Raw genomic sequence first — 23,619 nt, forward strand, 5'->3', positions numbered from 1 at the left:
AAGAACCACCGATCCACGAGAAGCTACTGGCAAGCTTTCTCACATACCCACATTAGCCGAATCCGAGACTCGAACCCACGCAGACAGAGGTGAGATGGCAGTGATCCGTAACGGAGAGCGCTTTAGACCACTCGGCCACTCGGGGCCCCAAAACAGATTAGGTAACATTCATTTAAGTTGGTTCTGAGAAACAAGATCGATGATTACAAACTGAATATCTTCTTGCAATTGATCAAATTTAACATTCGTCTTGTAATCGTTGCATATGTTATTTAATATATTCAAGCGAAACGTTTGCTGCTGTCACAAAATAAGGGTAAAGATATAAATGGTTGGAGTGACGAAATGTGTATACTGCCAGCACTATCACCACTCCAATATTTTCTGTAGCTTGTGTCTTTTGATGTTATGGATACTTCCCTTCTCAATCATTATACTTAACTAAGCAAGTCAAAACGAATTTGTTCGTGTACTTTCTAAGTTGAAAGTTATGTCCCTTACACGAAATACTTGACTTCAATAACGTTTGGTGGATTCTGCACATACCATCGTTAACGCCGCCTCGGATGCGGTAGGTCGCGGGTTCGTACCCCGGCTGAGTCATACCAAAGACTTGTACAAATGGTACTAACAGCTGCCTCGCTTGACGCTCATCATTAAGAGGTTAGTGTTAGGACTGGTCGGTCTGGTGTCAGGATAATGTGACTGGGTTGGACATGATGTTACATGTCTACGACATTATGCCCCAGTGCTAGACATCACTAGAAGCTGCCACACTGCAGACATCGTAGCGATATGGCTGAAAAAGTGTTAAAGCTACGTCAAAAATCCAATCACACACATACCATCGTTCATGAAGCTGTAGTGGGTCTCTACGGCATATCTTCAAATGGACCATCCAATCAACTATTGCTGGCCGCTCACTGCAGAGGAGGTAGAGCCTCGGGCCTTGGTAAGATCACCTTGAATCAGTACCAGTTTTTTTTAGCCTGCCGCAATATAATAGCTCCTCCCACCTTCAAGGAAATTGCATTTACGTGGGTACGACTAAACGGCAATATCCACACGCTCAATATTTGCATTAATGATTAACGCCTACAGTCTGAAGGTGTAAATAAATGCAATTATATAATATGCATCAGCTGTTTACTATACAATACCTATTGTAGAAATACTTATATCCCCTCCCCATTTTGTTCAATTCTTTAGCAAAGCTTTTTCTGTGATTTCGATATAAATGTCACCATTCATAACATTACCTTAATCATACACCACCAGAATGATGATCATCATCAGCAACATCACCATCAACAACTAATATGAGAGTATTTAAATAGCATGTGCTACTTGTATTAAACGATGTTTATTTCAGAGGGAATCTTCCTAAAGATTATTAAGGGAATGTACTCTTGAACCCATTCGTCTTGAAGCACGTGGGTCTCAAACCCATACGAACATTTGAGTCTTTACAACAATAAGCATGCGCTATATTAAACATTAGCTAAAGTAATAATAGACTGATATTCATGTAATGTCTTGTAAATTTGCTACATGAATACGGTTATAGATACACAGACGAAAAGGAAAGGAAGCATATCCTGAGCATTGTGGAGGCCTTCGTTACTATAGCCTCTCTCCCATCTGATTTTAGGAACACTGAGATGACTTTAATGAGATAACCACGCTGTAGCATTTTTTGTTTTAATCAGTCTCATTCTCCACACCTTATAAGGTCTGAATATGTAATCAATCCCGCATTAGCAGCAGTCTATTTTATATATGTGTGTTGACAAAAAGAACCAAAATTACTCAAACATATTTAGGCGCACGTCATTTGGGTTTCCTGGTTTTCATTGGCGTCTCTTTATTCCAAATTGGTCGAAGTCTCGATTTGGGTACATTTGAGTCTTGGATCAGTCCATCTGCATTGATTTGAGTTCAATAGGCACAGTATGGGTGAATTGCTGCACCTTTCGCAGCAGTCGTCAAGACACTGAGTTTGCATCATTTGCCATCAAAACCACATAATGCGAGATCAAAAGGTATTCAGATTGCTTTCTGGAACCTCCTTTTTAGACACTTTACTATGTACCATCACAAATCGTCTTGCTAAATTGCATTGTCAGAATCCGCATCAGTAAGCAACAGCCTAACGTACCAGTATTGTTTTAGTGAAAATATTTGATCCATTTACAAAGTCTAAATTATTGTAATTGCTATTTTTCGATCTCATCCAAAATGGTTAATGGTTTTGAAGTTTAAAAACGAGTTGAATGCGTTTGAAACCATGTGTTATCAACGTTGCTTCTCCGCTATCATACTTTTGTTGAACCAATCAAACCAATCAAATCAAACACACACATATAACTTCGACGTTGGTTAGTTACGTATATTTGACCAAATTACTGTTTTCATGATACTTAATACCCTTAAACTATCATAAATCCTTTCACATTTGTTTAACTTTCATTAAAAAGTGATTATGAAACACCAAAAAGAGCTATTATATACAAATAATACGAATAGAAAACGTTGTGGCTTCCAATTCTTACTATTCAAATTGGCAGGTGTGCTATATGGAAAAGAACACAGAATTTTCCGACACAATATATACCAGCGGGTGCAGGGACAAGCACGTAAGTTTACTAGTGTTAATATTGTAGCACGAACCGTTAAATGATATCTGTGTGTGGATGATTCCAAAGAACCCTATTTTTTAACCGGTCGGGTTTTTCTAAATCCTTATTGGTGTTTTTTTTTTTCTTCTCGACTTTGTAGTGTAAAACAGACATTGTTTGCGATAATGCATTATTTCTGCAAGTTCAGTCACTGAAAGTGTCCCGGATTCATGCTTATCAATCGTTAATACTTGAAGTCAATTTTTGTTACTACTTTTCATTTGCTTCTAGGGAATTCCTATCAGCAGCTCATTGACTGCACACATGTGCACTAGAGGGTCTATAGTAGTACATTTTAAGATATACAAAATACAGGTTTTAATAACATATATCAGGGCAGCTATGTTTCTTAAATGGGAAACAGTGGTATCGCCACTATCCTCATATCATTTCTCCCAGTGATACATTTTAATATCTCATTAGGAAATATTTAATAGAAACACGATTTATCTTCTAATTATAAGGTATCTCGTGCACTAGTGTCTTACAATACAGAGAGCTTTATTGTGTGCATTATTAAAACAAGCCGAAAGATTAATAGAATTCCTTTCTTCCATGTAAGTAACATTTTCGTTTATGTTCATGTATGTCATATTTTAGAACATTTGCAGCTTTTAAATAAAACTGTGAACACTACCATATAATTGAATTTTCTTTCGCATTTGCTAAGAATAAAGTGATAGCCACGATTACAAGATATACAAGAATGTACAAGATGGCCGCTATCGCTTAGTCGGCTTGAAGCAGCTGTTCTGTTTTTGGTGCCGTTTTTCATGAAATATGTGCTTGTTGTCTGTCTTCGTCTACGTTATTGTGTTCATCATGCATTGGCTGTTCAGTTCGTATGTGTTTCTTCATCTCCTTGTTTTGGAAACGAGAACAATTAGACTTTTTCTCGTCTGTCTTGCTCCACTGCTACAACTTCCTTTGTTGTTGAACAAACCGCCATCACGTGATACTCGACAGTCAACCCGTTTATACTAAGATGGACCCACATTAATTGCTTTAATTGACCACTCCTTGGCTCTCCACACTACATTGTGCTCTAGACTAAACGAACTGGGACTACATTCATCATTACTTAGCTTTAAACAGAAGCGAAAAAAGAAACGTTGTTTCAAAGCTGGCCGGCGTAGAACAGGACGAAGAAGACATTCCAGTTATTTCCCTTATGCCCTTTCCGGCTTAACAATTTAAAAATTTGACCGTCAATTTAGTTAACCAAATTCAAATCCTCATTAAATCGTCAAAGTTTGTATCAAATATTCAAGAGATACCTCTGCGTATTATATTATTCAATGCCCAATCAGTAGGACCACCGGAAAAGCGCACATAAATAGTTAATTTTATTCACAATCAGAATATCGACGTCTTTTTCCTGACAGAAATATGGCTAAAAACATCAGGCGATGATCCCAAGTGAGCTGATCGGACACCCACTGGATACTCCATCAAGTCGTTCCCCCGCCACTCTCGCGGAGGTGCAATTGCTATAATCACAAAGAACTCCATGATCAAACGTTTTAACCACACCACAACTTTCAATTTCTACCACGCATCGTTTAAACTAGTCCAAATCACACTTACACTGGAACAAAGGTTAGTCCATTTCTTCTGCCTATACCGACCTCCTCCTAGTACAAAAAACAAGCTGACTTAATCTCTCTTTTTTGAAGCAGTTTCCGAATCTCCTTGAATATGGAAATTCGATCGGTGGCAACCTGATTATTCTTGGAGATTTCAACTTTCACTTTGACTGTGCCGGAAACCCAAACACATCAAAAACTCCTAGATTCCATTAATATTTTCAACCTCAAACAATCAGTTAACCAAGCCACCCATACACATGGTCACATTTTAGACTGGATTTTTCATAGACCTAATGATAATATTATACGTTCCTCCCTGGTATCCCTAACAATCCACCTTTATTAAGAGAAACCTCGGTATGATAAATAGAACCAAACATCCGAGCAAACCTAACAACTTGCCTACCTCCGACAGCAGAACAACTCGATAACTGCCTGCCTTAATTGCTCGACAAACATGCCCCACCCACCAAGTGCACAGTATCAATTCCAAAGTGTTCTCCATGGCATAGCAGTGTTAGGGACCAGCCTCGCACTGCTAAAAGAGACCGCCGTAAAGCTGAGAGGCTTTGGTTTTTCACGAGACTCACTATTCATAAGCAAATCTATGACGCCGCTAAGAAGAACGTCACAAACATAGTCCATGCAGCGAAATCAGTCCACTAAAATACTAAGATCATGGAAAGTACTAGCTGCAAAGAGCTCTTCGAGATTACTAACAAGATAATGTAAAGGAACAAATGTTCACAACTTCCAACTATCTTCTCTCTAGTCGACCTTCCGGACCTGTTTGCAAATTTCTTCCGTGACAAAATACAAACCATTAGAGATCAGCTTGACAGCACTATTTCAATTGACTCGTCGTCACCATACAGTTAGGATACAGAATTTCAGCTGCAACCATTAGCGCATTTTAACCTGTCTCTATGGATTTAGTACGTACAATCCTGATGAAGAGAGCACGAAAGTCATGTGAACTTGATCCAATTCCATCATCACTGCTACCTGAGTGCTTAGATCCAGTATTGCCTTCACCAGCTGATGTTAATAATACGTCTCTTACATCCGGGAAATTTCCATCATTTTTCAAAACTGCCATTGTAAAGCCTCTGCTGAAGACACCAACTCTCGATCATAACGATTTAAAGAATTACCGCCCAGTTTATAATCTCCCATTCATATCAAACATCTTAGCAAAGATTGTTCTACCCCAGCTGGTATCTCATCTGAATTGAAACAGTCATTTTAACCATGTACAGTCTGCATATCGTCCTTGCCACAGTACTGAAACTACACTTCTAAAAGTAGCTAATGACATTCTCTCTGCTTTGGATAGCGGAAAGATTACAGTCCTCACCCTCCTTGATTTGTCTGCAGCATTTGACACAATATACCATGATATATTACTTCACCGTCTCCAGCATGTATTTGGCATTCATCATACAGCCTTACTGTGGTTCATGTCCTACTTGGTCAACAGGACACAAATTGCGTCTGCAAATGGAATACACTCCAGCCCAGTTGATCTATGTTGTGGTGTTCCACAGGGGTCTGTTCTTGGACCTGTTTTCTTCATTCTATATACTCCGTCGCTCTCAAGTGTCATAGATCATCATCCAGTGTCTCACCAATGGTACGCTGACAACATCCAAATATACAAATCGAGCCACCCAACTGAAGTTGATGCTACCATCCAAGGTGTAGAGAGCTGAATTTATGATGTGAAATCATGGATGACATGTAACAAGCTGTAGATGAATGATTATAAAAACTGAGGCCATTCTGATCACAACAAAAAGACTTTCTAAGTCACATCCTTTACCTCAAACAATAAATATCAGCAACACCAACATTAAATTCAAACAGTCAGTACGAAACCTAGGTGTCACTCTGGACAGTACCCTCACGTTACACACACATGTCATGACATATGCAAGGCTGCATATCTTGCACTGAGACGCATCAGCTCCATTCGCAAATATCTTTCAGCTGATGTCACTAAAACACTTGCATGTTCATTAGTACTTTCAAGACTGGGCTATTTTAACTCAATTCTGTCTGGTTCATCTCAATATCTACTTCAGAAACTTCAAAAAATTCAAAACACGGCCGCTCGGATCATACTTAGAGTACCACGATCAGAGCACACCTCTCCGCTGTTCTGTACCCTACACTGGCTATCCATTCGATCCAGAATCAAACACAAAATTTGTTCTATGTGCTATGTCTCATTCACGGACTCTAGTCCAACATACCTATCTGACCTCACCCATGTGTACACACCAGCAAGATACTTACGCTCCTCTTCTGACAATCGTATACTCATTATTCCCACTACAAAAACGAAGTCATATGGACAACGTTGTTTTGCATACCAGGGCCCAGCAACGTGGAATGAATTGCAAACTGAACTTAGACGCAAAGGCACAGTGATTCCATTCAAGAATGCTGTTAAAACTCACTTATTTCGACTGCAAGAACAAACTTAAAGACATATTAATGTTCCATACCTTAAATATTTTCAAGATGTTTTTAGTGGGTCTTTTTTAATCTCATGGTGTTTGTTTTTTGTAGCAATATCATTATATATGGGTTTTTCTTGTTTTGTTATGTTATAGGTGTTGTCTAATGTTGAAAAGCGCTTAGAGCTTCTAAAGATTAGGCGCTATACAAAGTCTTCATTATTATTATTATTATTATTATTATTATTATAAAATGTTAAACACAAACTTCCAGTTCAATTCATATTACCACATATTTATATATTACGCCACCACTGGATGACTTCAGTTATGCTACAATCGACGATCAAGTCGCGGACAGAATGGAAAGAGTCTGAAAAAATTTATACTGTCTGGCAATCATGAGAAAGAATGCTGCACAATGGAGCTATGCAATGCAAAAGGTATCAATGATTATGATTCAATAGGAAATACTTTAGAAGTTAATTATGGGCCGTCAGACAAACGTTTTCACTTGTACAGTGTTCACTTTGTAACTTACAAGTATTTGTATGATTTAGTTACATACACATTCTGTAACTTTCTATTTTTCCTCTTACAATTTTCCGATAGTAAAACAATGAATATTTGAAGATGACAGCATACTTGCATTCGTAAGCTCAATCACAGATGTTGGCATATACATTCCCATCCATGATCATTTCTGAACCCCGATTTCTCCATTTCAAAGAGCAACGATGCCGATATTACTTTACGTTATTTATTCACACTTGGCTTTAAAACATGTTTATCACTTATTCAAGTTGATAAAACAGTCAAATATATAAACACTGTATCTCATTTATGGAAAATCATAACAAAAATACGACTGACGGTAAAATTGTGTTAAAAAGTGGTTTCCTTTTCGATATTTTTTAACATCATGTATCGATATGAAACATTAAATAAATCTTTTTATGTATTCTCACTATATCAAATAAACGTTTATATGTATGTGCCTCATTTAAAGTTACTTTAGTTGTTTTAGCCATTTTTTATTATTATTATTATTAACATTATTATTAATGTTGTTGTTATTATCATTGTTCATATAATACTTTGCTGCACGAAAGTCCCTTTTTAGACAAATAGAAAAATGAAGTATAATAATCCACGTCTATAAAAGATCATGACATTGTGTTTTCTTTTTCTTTCAGGACACACAATGATCACTTACACCACAAGCTCTGGTCCATCTACACTATCCACATTCACAAATTTAACAACTACATCAACTTCCACACCAATTACAATATATACCACCACCGACTCAACAACGACAGGTTCTCTCTCTCTCTCTCTGTCTCTCTCTCTCTTATGAAATTGGTATAATCAGATGAAAACTAAATCTCCACTTTCCTACCCGAAGGTCTGACAGCGACCGCTTAGAGATCATGTTCTGTTGACCTATGAACCAGCCAATGGAAATACTGTGTTTGGAAATCTAAAAGTGAATCAAATCGTTCGGAACACGTTTATGTACTTCAACCGTACTGCTCAGCCACCCAAATGCGAAGATATAGGACTTCCTCTAATTTGTTGATAATTTTTTTAGCGATTATGGTGATAACATAGGTCACCAGAAAATGGTCCCTAAGAAGTCGCTATCAGGTCTTCACATATGATAGTGAAGATATGATTTTAATCAGATTGGAAATTGGTAGAAAATAAATTTATTTGCAATGGGTAAAGATGTGAAATTTGCGACAATGCCATTTAAAATTAAATGTTACGTTTGTCGAAATAAATTATTCACTTTCAGTAAACGATAAAAATGTGTGAAATAGCGAAATTAAATTCACTAAATTAAGCCAAATCTGTCAATAGCGGCCATTCTTGGGAAAATGAAAAGCTAACATTTCTACACAATGACCTCTGTGCCTATCATTATCATATTTATTCTTCTTATTCTTATTATTATTATTATTCTTATTATTATTATTATTATTATTATTATTATTATAGTGACATTTTGATGCATCAAAGTCCCTTTTCAATTATAGAGAAAAATGGATTGTAATAATCCAATTTTATAGAAGACCATAACTTTTTTTCCAGGACGCACAATGTTTACTTGCTATATAACTAGCTTTGGTACATCTATAAACTCCACAATGTTTACTTGCTATATAACTAGCTTTGGTACATCTATAAACTCCACAATGTTTACTTGCTATATAACTAGCTTTGGAACATCGATAAACTCCACAATGTTTACTTGCTATATAACTAGCTTTGGTACATCTATAATATCCACAATCACAACTTTAACAACCATGTCCACTTCCTGAGCATTTACAATATACATCACCACCAATTCAACAAATGACTTCTCTCTCTCTCTCTCTCTCTCTCTCTCTCTCTCTCTCTCTCTCTCTCTCTTAATAAAATTCTAAACTCGTTCAAAATAATATAATGCTGTATGAAATAACGTTGCAAAATTTGTAACAATATCATTCAAAATGTTTCATTTGACGAAATAAATTGATCACTGTACATACAAACTAAAAAGAATGCTAAATAGCGAAGTACACCTTTCTGAACACCGCCTACTGAGGGTAACAAAATTCTCGTAGAGAAAATTATAACAACTATTTATAGTGGTACATCTGATTCAGTATTATCACTTGTTTCATCATTGCTTGGTCTAACAACAGTTAAATCAGTTTGTAGGGAATGATGGATGAGAACTTCATCCAACCCCATTAAGGCCAGTGAAGATGTTTGCAGCTGAATCAGACGTAGATTTACATTATAAGGAAACACAAATTAATATTAATATTCACATTGGACATAATACAAACTCAGATAAATGCTTCTTTATGATCTTTGTTCAATATCTAAAGATCTTAAAATCTTCAAAACAATTGGTGAATACGACATCGATCTAATCTTCGAATTGCCGTCATTCGTTCAGTTAAGACTGAATTTAGTATACATTCCTGCGACCAACGCTAAATAAGATACGTAGACAGGATCTAATCAGTAGAGAAACATTATTCCAAATCAATAAGTTCAAAATTATATTAGTAGAAAGATAGACAAGAATGTAGATCATACCGTGTATGTGGGAGGGAGACTGCAGATTACTCCGTTATTACATATTTAAACCACTTTCGCGGTAAATGTTTAAATCCTAATGTTTAAATCCTAATGTGGACTGTTTGAACCCTTTAATGTTATGTCGGTCTTTCTGATAAAGTTATTGCTCTTTTGCTCTTGATCTTTCTTTTTCAAACAACTTCGTGTTTTTCTTGTAACGTGTATCGCTCTGCTATCATTTAAAATATACTTCCTTATCTTAAAGTCTGAAAAGTCTAGCATAGATGTAAAGGTATTAGGAAGTGTAGGCTTATCTCCTCTTTTCAACAGCGGTTAGACATTGTATATTCACATTTCTAGTTATCCTCAGCAATTACTTTGCATGCTATAAGCCACCATTCGTTTCACAATTTTTGGTTTAATTTTATCACTGCCCTTTCATTAATCTATACATGTTTCCTCAAATCTAAAACAGTTATGTGCTAATCTCTGATTATTTCCGAACAGCACACTGTATCAACCTGCACATTTTAATATTCTCTATTGCTTAGGTCAAATAAACGTAAAAGTAATTTAGACTTATTACCTAATTTTCTCACAGCTTCTACTTTTGAAAGAATGTTTATTTGGTTTTTCCATAGGCGCGGTTTCATAATAGTCAAACTTTAAAATTTCGATTTTTAGTGCATTTAAGAGGAGAGATTTTAAAATGTTTCCTCGCAATACAACTCAAATTTTGACTTAGAAGATGTTGGACACGGGTTGTAAAAAAGAGGAAGGTTCCTACGTGTCCTCAACTACTGATACTAATACTACTCTGACTAATTACCGGAAGTGCTTTTACAGGTTGTTAACATGACTAACTTCAAAAGCGATGTTTCCTCAATTTTTTAGAAAGGGTGCCATTTCAATCTAGTATTTTTCGTTCCAGGGATACTTAAGACATCTTGCCTCGAGATAAAGAGAACCTATCCGAATAGCAAAAGTGGTGTATACAAGATAATGCCTGGCGGCAGCAACGAGCACATTAACATCTTCTGCGATATGGATACAGCTGGTGGGGGTTGGACAGTGAGCATAGTTCTCTTACTTGATCCAATCAATACAATAAATTACCAAATACAAGGTTAACTTGATTTAGCCAAGAGTACTGTAAAGCAAATGCTCTAGTATAAAATATGAAGCCATACGAAGAAGACAAGAAAAGTCTCCTTGTCTTACTTTAAAACAGGTATATATATATATATATATATATATATATATATATATATATATATATATATATATATATATATATATATATATATATATATATATATATGCATATTACGTTCTGAGGCGATGATGTTTCTACTAGAACTAGACAAATTGAGTCAAATAGCTGCTCATAAATTTCAATAACATTCAGAACTATTGATTATGTCATCCGTTTGGTTATTGGCATACAAAACAGAGGACAAAATATCATTTATTTGTTACTTGCAGTCAAATAGTACATACATACATATTGAGCACAAAGGCATATACCTCTCCGTCTCTGACTCACCTTATATACCTGCAGTTACACAGGTTTTAAGGCATTTGAGACAACATATGCCATATTGTGTATTTTTAGTTATTTACAAAGCTGATACATGTATATTGACATGGACCGCTCCTGTGGCTTAGTGGTTAGAGCGTCCACCTCGGATGCGGGGGTGTCGCGCGTTCGAAACCTGGTTGAGTCACACCAAAGACTTATAAAAATGGTACTAGCAGCTGCCTCTTATTGGCGCTCAGCATTAAGATGCTAGTGCTAGGACTGGTCGGCCTGGTGTCAGGATAATATAACAGATATGAAAATGTTCTTAAATAATTTATATTTCAGTTATGTGCAGTATAATGCAAAATTTGTATTAAAATGAAATCTTTGAGGTGACTTGAAAAATGCCTCTGAAGTAAACTTTGCACTCATTAGTCCTAATCGTATTGTTCATATATCCCTGGTATATCTCTGATGTTACTTTTAATCATTTGAGTATATGTAGAAATTTAATACAAAATGTTTCGTTTAGATTTTGTTGCATATAAACACTTCATTCATTTGTGTATTTTTAATATCATGCAAGTTGCATGATTGTTCACAGCGAATCCAAAACCCAAACCTTGTAGAATTCTGATTGCTAAGGATTTAGGAAACTTACAATAGTACAGAAGAGTGTTACGTATCGGAATTCGTCTAAGACCTGATTTTTTACCAAGAGGTATCCATGCTTTCTCAAGGCCAAGCTCCTTCAGAAAATGCAGAGCATATATTTCCATGCCAACGACATATGTGTCATCTGCAACGATCAGAAGGACATTGTTGCAGTCCATCACATCATGTTTAGCATGTACACAAATGCGGATATCAGTTTTTATGAGAACATAACGGTAAATTTATGTTTAAATTGCTGAGGGCATTTTATCCATTTGTGACGAATATCATGTTGGTATTACATACATGGGCTATAATGTCTGAACAAAAATAGTTGGGATATGTCATTGAATTATCATCACTGAAGATGCTTCGCCGATTTCTTGGAATTGTACTTGTTCCTGTTACCCTTCTCTTACCTCCTTGAGTTTGCATGGAAGTTGTTTAGGCGATGAAGCTGGATGATAAATCTACGTCAAACACAATGTCAATGCGTTTGTTTTGGTGCAGTGTACATCTATTGTGGGAATGACATTCATCCTGGCGCACGCAGCAAATATCTTTGCTCTGTTGTCAGAGTATTTACCGATGTTAAACCATTAATAATGAGAGCATTTACGTTTGGGTCACTATTTTCTATTTTCCCCTAAGCTTCAAGAATTTCAAGCAGCAGAGATTTGTGACACATTTAGAGCCTAAAATGTGTCGATCAAAGCGACTAGAACGGATTTGTTTTCACACTAGAAGAATTCATGTAGGTCACACTGTAGCACTGACATAGGATGAAGATTTGAGAAAAGAGTTCGCAGTCTACCATCGGTGTCGTTTGCTTAGGGTGACTGGAAATGTTACTTATTTGAAGAATGCGGTTTTGTTCTTCTTAGTGGATTGATATAGCAAACATTAAAGAATTATTTAAACTGCTACCAGCTTCTCTTGTAATGTAATCCATTGGCAATATCATTTGCATATCATGCTTGCCGGTCACTTGACTCTTCTTCAGGAATGTTAAATATGTTCTGCATTACTACAGTAAAGTATGACTAATTAATAATATTTGGGTTCACTTCATATCTTCATGGTGGCTGCTCTCGGCTGTATTTTCAGCTCCTGGTGCTTCCTTGTACTCTGACAAATAAGATTTCCCAGTCACATTTAACAACTGTTTTGGAGGCTGGTCAATGGACATTGTTAGAATATACTATCTGAGTCGTGCGTGTAGAACAAATTTCCCATGTGAAACTCCTTAGCTACTTGTGGTTGTTGATGTTCCAGGGACATCATTTCTAAGGTGAATAGGAAGCCCCCGTGCACAATTAAAACTGTTGCTGGCATAAAGTATTGGATCTTTTCAAATAGTGCATCACAGTTTCACGGTAGAGTTCAACGTTTCATTCTCAACATGATCGTATCAGTATGCAAGTTGTGAGCTTTACTTCAACACAAGATACGAAGATCGGAACTGAATACTCTTCTGTATACGTCGTTTACACCCGTCACCAAAAGTAATGAGGTTGGATGAGTTAACTGCTGCTTCGCAGCAGTATTCAGTCCATGATGTCTTCATGAGATCGTAAAGTTTGCTTCTTGTTATCTGATGACTTTGTGTTTTCTTGCGATATTTGGCGCTGACGAAGAATTCTGCAGTTTCATATGAGGCTTCTTCTGCGTCAACGAAACGCTATTTCGAAGCTGATTTCAAATCTCAATATATAATCCTTCAAATATGAGGACAAACACCATAGGAATCAGGACAGACTGTTCTGGAGTAATTATATGTTTTTGTCTTGGATTCATAGATGCCATACTACTGTGACTCTGACTTTATCCTGCACATGTTTCATGCTGGCAACATAATACAAGCTATGTCTGAGAAGAGGCGACATTGATACGATGGTGACTTCAAATTTCTAGTTTCTCTTTTGAGAAACATAGTGGGTTTATCGCTATTTCCTCAGAGCGTCGTTCACAATATAATTGTTATTTACATTCTCATGTAATTCTTACTCTGCTGAAACAAATATTCTTTGGAACTTATAGCATGGCATCAACAAAATAAAAGGTTTGTGACTGAGGTGAATTAGCATTATTCTGTGTGAAATAGTGTAAACGAAAGTCATATTCAGACGAACATAATCAGGAACGCTCATGTTCCCCTCCTGCTACAAGTGTGGGTTTGGTACCTTCAGCTGAAACAAATAGATTAGGGTAACATATCGAACCGTCATATATTATTTACACAACTTTGACCTCTTACCTTTTTGGCAAAACAACGAGAGCGTTTGATGTTTTAGTTTAACATTCGAAAACACTCCACAGTGTTATAAACATGTTTAGGTGATATTTATGGTCGTTCTTTAAATAGGTTCTACATTATAGCCGTACATTCCATTTAGAATCACTTCGCCATCATATGCGTCACAAAGAAAGCAATTTAGATCCTTTGAGAAAAGGCAATTAATTTACTCTCTTGATTTTTTTAAAGTTCTTCGAGAAAGAATCACTGCCGTTTCTAGAAATAAAAGAAGCATATCAATAAAAATAATGCCAACATGTACGTGACATTTTTACTTGCCTTAATTCGTGTTCAATGCATGAGGACAAATGTAAAATTTGACGTCTGATATCCTATTTTGTGAGAATAATTAGCTAATATTTGGACCAACGAATAATTATCGGGTAAAATTAGCTTTAAATATATAATACTACTATTTTCAAGACTGGACTATTGTAACTCATTTCTGTCTGGTTCATCTCAATATCTACTCCAGAAACTTCAAAAAGTTCAAAACACAGCGGCTCGGACCATACTTAGAGTACCACGATCAGAGCACACCTCCCCGCTGCTCTGTACCCTACACTGGCTATCCATTCGATCCAGAATCAAATACAAAATTTGTTCTCTGTGCTATGTTTCACTGTCGGACTCTAGTCCAACATACCTATCTGACCTCACCCATGTGTACACACCAGCAAGATACTTACGCTCCTCTTCTGACAATCGTATACTCATTATTTCCACTATGAAAACAAAGTCATATGGACAGCGTTCTTTTGTATACCAGGGCCCAGCAACGTGGAATGAATTGCCCACTGAACTTAGACACAAAGACACAGTGATCACATTCAAGAGGGCTCTCAAAACTCACTTATTTCGACTGCAAGAACAAACTTAAAGACCTAATAATATTTCCTACCTGAAATATTCTCAGCATGTTTTTTTATTTTTTAATGTTTTTCTAATTTCATGTTGTTTGTTTTTATCATAATATTATTATGTTTTTTTATCTTATAGGTGTTGTCTAATGTTGTAAAGCGCTTAGAGCTTCTAAAGATTAGGCGCTATACAAAGTCCTCATTATTATTATTATTATTATTATTATTATTATTATTATTAATAGTGTGCCATCAGCTGGTGAATATGATTATATGATCGTTCAAACACTGAGTCCAGAATTTTTCATTGTACTCTTCAACGGTATAGGAAAATACCCGTCTTTTAGTAAATGTGCACAAAGGCGCTAAAGTCGGCTATTTGTAAGAAAATATCCAACTAAAATTGGAGAGCTACAAATGGGACAAAATTTATTTTCCTAATTTAATGATCCAACAACAATATAGTCGATAACTGACAATAAGACTGCATCGATAACTACACTGTGACAGGCGAACCAATAAATATTGTTCTACAAACTGAGTTAATCATTCATTGTGTGGTTTAAGATTGTAAGGTCACCGACTCTGTTGTATTATATTGTGGCGACAAAACGCAGCAGCAATATAACGTATGGTGAAGTCAGCTGCGCCTCGGAGGCTTTCACAAATGCAACACAGTCATGGTTTTATTCAACAATATGACATTTACATTTCTTACATTCATGGCAGTTATCTCCAAGATGTATGATGTGCTACTGCACTCGTATTGTCATTGCTTGCAGTGAAACTTCTCCAAATGATGACAGTTTAAACTCAGCACAAAAGTGGATCCTGCTTTAAAACGAGGATGCCCCGACAGTTCTGTATTTTCATTACCAAATAAAGGTTACAAGCTGTTTTGTCTTCAGTAAACCTCCAGGCTGTCGAAATAGGTGAATAATCACCGTTATAATCCTTTACCAAACTAGGCCACAATCGACGAAAATCCGCATACAATTTGTTATATAATTTAATAACATTTGTGCAATATCATCCTTTATAGAATGCAGACAGAATGAGGCACGGTCCCTCTCACTCCCATCCATTTCCATCTATGTATCCTGTAAATAATTTTTGATTCCTGACGGAAAAGGATGGGAGTGAGAGGGACCGTGTATCATTCTGTCTGCATTCTACAAAGGATGATATATGTGCATATATATATATATATATATATATATATATATATATATATATATATATATATATATATATATATATATATATATTAAAACCTATAAAAATGGGGCCCCAAATGGCTCAGTGGTCTAAAGCGCTCACCGTTCCAGATCACTGCCATCTCACCTGTCTGGTTGGGTTCTGGTCTCAGGTTCGGCTAACATGGGTACGTGAGAAAGCCTGCCAGTAGCTTCTCGTTGGTCGGTGGTTCTTCCCGGGGTTTTCCAGGGTTCCTCTTCCACCAGTTATACTAGCGCCATGTATAGCCTATCTTGTACTGAAAAATTTCGTTAAAGCCTACATCAACAACAACAACATAAAACCTAAAATAACAATAATGGCAGAAACCTCAACAACACATTTTTACTTAAGGGACAGCTATATTTATTCTGATTGAAATAACAAAAAGAGAAGATTATGAAGAATTAGGTTTTATGCAATAATTGTGGAATCTTTTTTCGCTTATGTTAAAGTACTTGATACTTACTCATGTACATTGCATGGAAATTTATACTACAAGTACAAAATCACGAGCAAATGCTTTGCTCTAATGTACGAATTTTTAAATTTTATTCTCATTATTAATATCATTATTATTAAATGCACCCATGTTGCATGCATTTGAGCAAAACGTATGCTGGTTAAATAAAGGTACTTTATATATACATATATGTGTGTGTATGGGGGTGTGATTTGTGATGTAGTAGCAGAATTTTAGACAACCAAAATCGATATTTTACAAGGTACTTTATTTTTTGTGTCGACATAACTGTACATATATTCAAGTGTCAATACGAACGGAAATCATATTTTACTCATATTGATATATTTCTCTGTCTCTGTCATTCACAGGTATTCCAAAGGCGTGTTGATGGTAGTGTGACATTTAACCGGACGTTTTCCGAATATGAGGCCGGATTTGGGAATTTGACAGGGAATTTATGGTTAGGTAAAGTATATAATGCGCATAAGGCTTTGCGATATATGAACGAATTTACAAATCTTTGATGGTATTTTATTGAAAGAATATATTACTGCCAGATCACGATATAAGATATATAAGTTTTGAAGAATCAAAAAAGACAGTTCACACGATGGAAGGATGGGTATATCTTTTGTGAAGTAAGAAGACTGAAAAATATGCATATATTCCATTTTTGCAATACAGTTTTCATTGCGGACAGAATATTTTAATGCCTATAATGACGACGTACGACGACTATTTACACTACCTCATTTATATACGACATGGACAATATGAAGGAGTATCAGCAACATGTCTCATACAGGTTTAAGGGGCCCCGGGTGGCCGAGTTCTAAAGCGCTCTCCGTCTCGGATCACTGCCATCTCACCTCTGTCTGCGTGGGTTCGAGTCTCGGGCTCGGCCAATGTGGATATGTGAGAAAGCTTACCAGTGGCTTCTCGTTGGTCGGTGGTTCTTTACGGGGTTTTCCCGGGTTCTTCCTCCACCATTAATACTGGCCGCCATGTATAGCCTATCTTGTGCTGAAAATGGCGTTAAACCTTATAACAACAACAACAACAACATACAGGTTTACTTTTATTTCGTTGCTACAATGAAGAGAAGCAATTTGAAAGCTGAATTTACTAATTGCCATGGAGATATTAGAAGTTGGTATATCGTTGGAGCTGCGTGTTTCAGTTCATAATATATATGTCAACGGGTTGCAAGATTCAACTAGATAAGCAAAAAGAAACGAGCTATATACATCTTATTAGTAGATTTTCAAAACTCAGTATCTGTAAGATTGGCAATAACAGGCCGCTGAGAGACTGATTATGATATCAAGCTGCCCAATTCAGACCATCATTATACAAAAATGTTTATATCAGTGATTACAAATAGAATGCATATATTCTATATTGGGTTACTTACTAGACTAAAACAGATCGCTAACGAAAGTACAGAACGATACGTCTAAAACAGAGCTCTAATATGGAACAAGTGAATGACTCTGAACCATATCTGTCATTTAATATAATTTGAAACATATTTTACATTGTGCCCACATACTGTGAGGCTCATCGTGCACTAGCTGGCTGTTTTCTCTGCCCTGTGACGTGCTATGATAACCCGGTAGGCATCAATGATCATTCTTCAACCAGCAACCACTAGGACACATATGTATCCTACCTAGCATCTTGAATATCTGCAAACTTAAACCGTCTTTGGATATGTCATATAACCGCTACAAGGATACGTCATTTGCCCACTTTCGGGGTTATGCCACCAGAATGATGCGTTGCAGTCTGCGAAAACGCGAAGGGCATCTTCTCAGGCATGCCGCAGAAATAAAAGTGCCCTACAACGAGAACGACTGAGACTTTACAGAACTACAGAAGGGTCACACCTGTGTATCAGCGAAATAATGTCTTGATGAATCGTGCACAGAGGACAGACTGTCTCGCTTAGCAATCTCGAAAGATTCGTAATTGAGAGTATGGTTCTAACTTTGCAAGCTAATCACGAACAATCTCCATGCAACAAAATTTTCAACCAAATGTTGCTTCTAAAGATTGGTCGAAGCTTGTCTTTTTCCAGAAGCATATCACATTGCTTAATAAATATATCAGCATGCGAAGCATATCACATTGCTTAATAAATATATCAGCATGCGACTCAAATGGCTTGCCGGGAGATTTCATAAATAGAAATCACTCCCAGATATTCTCTCCTTTAGATACGTTTTAAGAGTTGTTTTTGAATAGGCATCAGAATACGAAAGCATCCATTAATACTGGTAAAGCCGATATAGCAAAAGCATGACCTGCTCGGCTATCTTTTACATCCTGAAACATATCCCTAGAAATTTTATCTGGATCCAGACAAAATAATTCCGTGTATTAAACAGTGAAGGAAGATTTATTCTTTTAAATAAAAGCGCTTTATGCAATCGATCTTAACATTTTTTACATCGTTGCCAGTGTCACAGAAATAAGTATTTATAATAAAATATCTAACAAAAGTTTAAAGTTACGGTTAGTTATACCAAAGTAACATCGACTTTGGCTAATCATTCTATACATTAAAGAATCTAAAACATTTATATAACCAAGCATTTTAACAAACATAGATTTGGATATGGCATCTACACGATTATCCAGACCACAGATAATATGCAAGTGCATAGCCATTACTATTCTTTTTACATAAAATGTGGGATAGGAACGAACCTGCCGAGTGGCTTCCATCTCCATATACTTCCTCGAATTCATTGCAGATAGAATTAATGACGAAGAAAGTAGTCTGTCCTTGGGCTTTGGAATGACCCACCGAAATGAGCGTTTTTATTCATGGCTATCAAATAACTTTGGTGCAACAGCTCTTGGTGACATAGTCCTATGACGTTTCACGCCATATATATATATATATATATATATATATATATATATATATATATATATATATATATATATATATATGATTATCCATTTTGATCCACGTTGACCCTAGTCATATGTTACAGGCTGAATCAGTGTTTGAAAGAAGTGCCCTTTTGGGGATTAAAGGCTTCTAACAGTACCAAGCAAGATCAATTGAACGAAAGTGGTGAATAGGTTACTCAAGAAATGTGCGGTCAAAATGTTTTCTGTTTTCTAGGTCCACAGTTTCACTTCCCAAATCAACAAGCCGTCAGCTTGTGAACAAATGTTAGCTACAATAATCTTCGCTACCTATCAGCTCCTAGCAAGTTGGCCTATACCAAAGCTGCCATGACAAAACATTGCAACATTGCTTGCTACAGTAAATCTACAAGAAAGAGTCATATATGGAATAAGGGTTAGGGTCTAACAATTGATATACCAACAACCTTTCGCGAGAGGGATATACGGGATACCTCAGGTTCGTTCTTCCCTGTCACACAATCTTGCAAATGCAACTAGCCTTGCAGATTGAGAAGAATTATTGTGAGACTTGTTACATTTACGGTTATCGTTTATTGATGCTGATACCGAGAAAGCATTATGCTCCCTTAATTTGTGCTAATTGATGCCGTGTATCACATAATCATCTAAATGAAACATAGAACACAGTTTTCGATATATGCCTTGGGACATAAAAATCATCATCTGAACATGCCGCATGATGACAAATCACCTTATAGCAGCAATTTTTTTCCGTGAATATTTCTGTCTTTCAGATGAATGCATTGTATAATAAATCTGCTAAGGGCAACTAGGTCTGAATTTGAAAATACGCATATTGACATTTTGCTCCTATGATTCTGAGTTATTTCTTGTTTCGGTTGCAGCGGAGTCCAATATATGTTACAAACCATCGATTATAGATAATCTTGGAGTAACCTCACGATTTTAGTGATGAATCATATAAGGATGCTTCGTTGATTTATATTCAAATTTGTGACTTGCAGCTAGAGAAAACAAGTCTAGCGGTTGTTTTAGACGGAAATAGTACTATATATTCATTTCCAACATGTTATTAGAAGGTGGATTATGTGTAGGCGGCATACACTGAAGTGAGCAAATTGTACACATTTATAGTTTTTGATAGCGGGAATGCAAATGTAATTTCGTACATCGAAAGTAAGTTAAAAAACACGGTAATCTATCAGACCATACAAGTTCAGGCCAGCATGTATTTCATACGTAAATGCATGTACAATCTGTGCAGGATAGGATGATACAGTGTGCGCTCATTAGGTTGCGTATGCGACTGAAATAGAGTGCTCCTCTACCCAATATCTAATAATTTAATCACGTCCATATTACATGTCCCCACTGGTAAATAGCCCCAATGAGTATTATGGAGGCTTACGCGTAGAGTAACCTGGATAGAGAATTCATCGAAAGGACAGATAATTGGTAAAGCTGCAACCAACTAATCCTTTACCTCTTTTTGTAATTACAGACCTAATCATCATATATGGTTTGCACTGCAAATTGGTTTCGTCACGGGTTTGCAACAACACCTTATTTACAATGTTGCAACTTAACAGTTTCATTGGCCCTCAGTGAAATTCAATATTTTTAAGTAAATTTTATATTTTATCTTGATCGGTACCTTGCTTTTTCCTTTTATCTCATAGTATTTGAATGCTGTGTAGGCAATTTACATTTATGGAGCTGTATTCCTTCTTCATAATGCACTAAATCATCTGCTTGCTTGAAAAAGCTATTTTTGATCATGTACGCAAATATAAGAGAATTTATTAACAATAACTGTCGACAGTGAAGGTTAGATAAGATTAAAAACCATATGTTCCATATGCTATTTGTAAAAAAATAACAATCCAAATAGAATGTAATTGTATTTTGTTTGACATAGGTTTTAGATTTTACTTTCAAAAATGTAATTACTCTCGTATATTTTGAAAACAACGAGCCCAAACTTTCCCAGGTTGATCGATGAATATGTTTTTAAGTGTGCGCAGATATTGTTATATATTTAAACCAGGTCTGCATGCGCTGTACATGCTTACAAGGCAGATTACAACTCTCAGAGTAGATATGAAGACGGCTAATGATACGAAATACTATGCTGAATATTCCCGATTTTACATAGATGGTGCCCCGCTCTACACAATTCATTGTCAAGGATATTCGGGAACGGCAGGTATGTGTGAGGGGTTAACGGGCACTTGACTATCGCTCTCCCTATCAAAAGTGGAATAGATAAAAATATATGAGAGCATATAATTATCACATTACACCAGGGTTGTTACTGTACTGTGTCATCCTTGAATTTCTCGATAATGCGGGATTGTGTTCAAGATATATATGTATTTTAAAACATTGCTTTCCGATTATTTTGAAATTAAAATAAAAATCGCAGATATGTGTAATATTAGCTTGCTAAGGATTTCGCTACCTTTTATTAATTTACTGAATGCCTACACAATTTTATGTGCGAATATAAGCATATTATATCAGCCATTAGGGGGTTCAATGCTTTCCATAATCTTGATGTTAGATTAGCTTATCCAACGCCTACTGTTTGTGGATGTTTTGTGGAAGTCTCACTAGTTGTAACTTACTTAATGTGCTTGAACTTTTTTATATTCTCAACAAGTAAATGACTTTCGAATCGGCGCATGTCTGAACCAACTCATTGTAGCTTGCACATGAAAAAGGCAACAAGTTCTCGTTCCCTTATAACCATTTCGTAACGAGAAACTGTCCCTCATTTGTTTTTGAAAATAAAAGCAAACTCTGCATCTCAACAATATATTTTGTGATTTCTATTGAAGGAGACACCTTTAACTCTCACAAATCAGGCAGCAACGCGGAAGATTTGGATGGTAAGGCCTTTACAACACCAGACAATAATCATGGAAATGACTGTGCTAATACCTTTTCTGCCGGATGGTGGTATGGGCATTGTTTCAATGCAAACCTGAACTTAAGATATGGGATACCCGGAGATGACAATGTTCGTTTAATAATGTGGTTTGATCATTTGGAAAGAGAGGGTGTTTTGAAATTTGTTGACATGAAGTTGAGATAGGGACTTGAATTATTATGTGAAAGTAATCCTTCCAAAATGTAATGTTAAGATGGTTTCCAAAAGAAATGTTGTTGTTTGGTTATTTTTGCTGATATCTTAAAATCAAGTGTTGTCCATTCTTCTTATATGTTATCTATTTCTCAAGCTCCATATCAGAATGAATATCCCTATGTAAGAGGAATCGCTCTTCACCTAGACTCGGAAAAGCCTCAAACCGAATCCGTTGTAATACAGTTACAATGGTTAAAGGAAATCTAGCTCTGTGCTGTTGATTTGTTGGGGGGAGTGGGGGTGAAACACCTTCCACTAGTGAACAAGATCTCTCAACTCGACCGCTGAGTATACCACAAATGACCACTCACGTCATAGTAAATGTTACGCAATACACTCTCTCTCTCTCTCTCTCTCTCTCTCTCTGTGTCTCTGGCAGACATCGTGTATAGAAACTTCGTATTTCTACATTAAGCATTTAAGTGATAGTCACCATATGCGTGCGTTTGTTTTAATTTGAATCAGCATATTAATTGTACATTAGCTTCTGGTGGCCTATACTTGGGTTACAGCACAAGTATATGTCAGCATGTTTCTTTGTATCATTTTCTGATCAGTTATAAAATAGCGAAGACTAAACGTTGTATCGAGTCTGATATATATATATATATATATATATATATATATATATATATATATATATATATATATATATATATATATATATATATATATATATATATAATCTTTTAATAAAGAGTTTCTGAGTCAAACCCCTAT

At 36.1% G+C, this 23,619-nt stretch overlaps 1 protein-coding gene across 4 annotated transcripts in view; it reads left to right on the plus strand.

Annotated features, from left to right (window-relative positions):
* LOC149793669 (uncharacterized) overlaps positions 1-23,178 on the plus strand; it is a 34,855-nt gene extending 11,677 nt beyond the window's left edge. Inside the window, exons 7-13 of one of the 4 annotated variants that reach the window (XM_089966451.1) lie at positions 2,568-2,636; positions 7,058-7,172; positions 7,926-8,051; positions 10,742-10,881; positions 17,213-17,309; positions 21,907-21,957; positions 22,592-23,178. In XM_089966451.1, the coding sequence (XP_089822577.1) occupies positions 2,568-2,636; positions 7,058-7,172; positions 7,926-8,051; positions 10,742-10,881; positions 17,213-17,309; positions 21,907-21,957; positions 22,592-22,848 (855 nt within the window). In that variant the 3' untranslated portion in view covers positions 22,849-23,178. Of the gene's footprint in view, positions 1-2,567; positions 2,637-7,057; positions 7,173-7,925; positions 8,052-10,741; positions 10,882-17,212; positions 17,310-21,798; positions 21,958-22,591 lie in introns of all 4 variants that reach the window. The other 3 variants (XM_089966450.1, XM_089966449.1, XM_089966452.1) reach the window with 3 other exon arrangements.
* Positions 23,179-23,619: the final 441 nt, after the last annotated feature.

This window comes from Sinohyriopsis cumingii, chromosome 8 (assembly GCF_028554795.1).
Source record: "Sinohyriopsis cumingii isolate HCF-2022 chromosome 8, ASM2855479v2, whole genome shotgun sequence".
Classification (NCBI taxonomy): Eukaryota; Metazoa; Mollusca; class Bivalvia; order Unionida; family Unionidae; genus Sinohyriopsis; species Sinohyriopsis cumingii.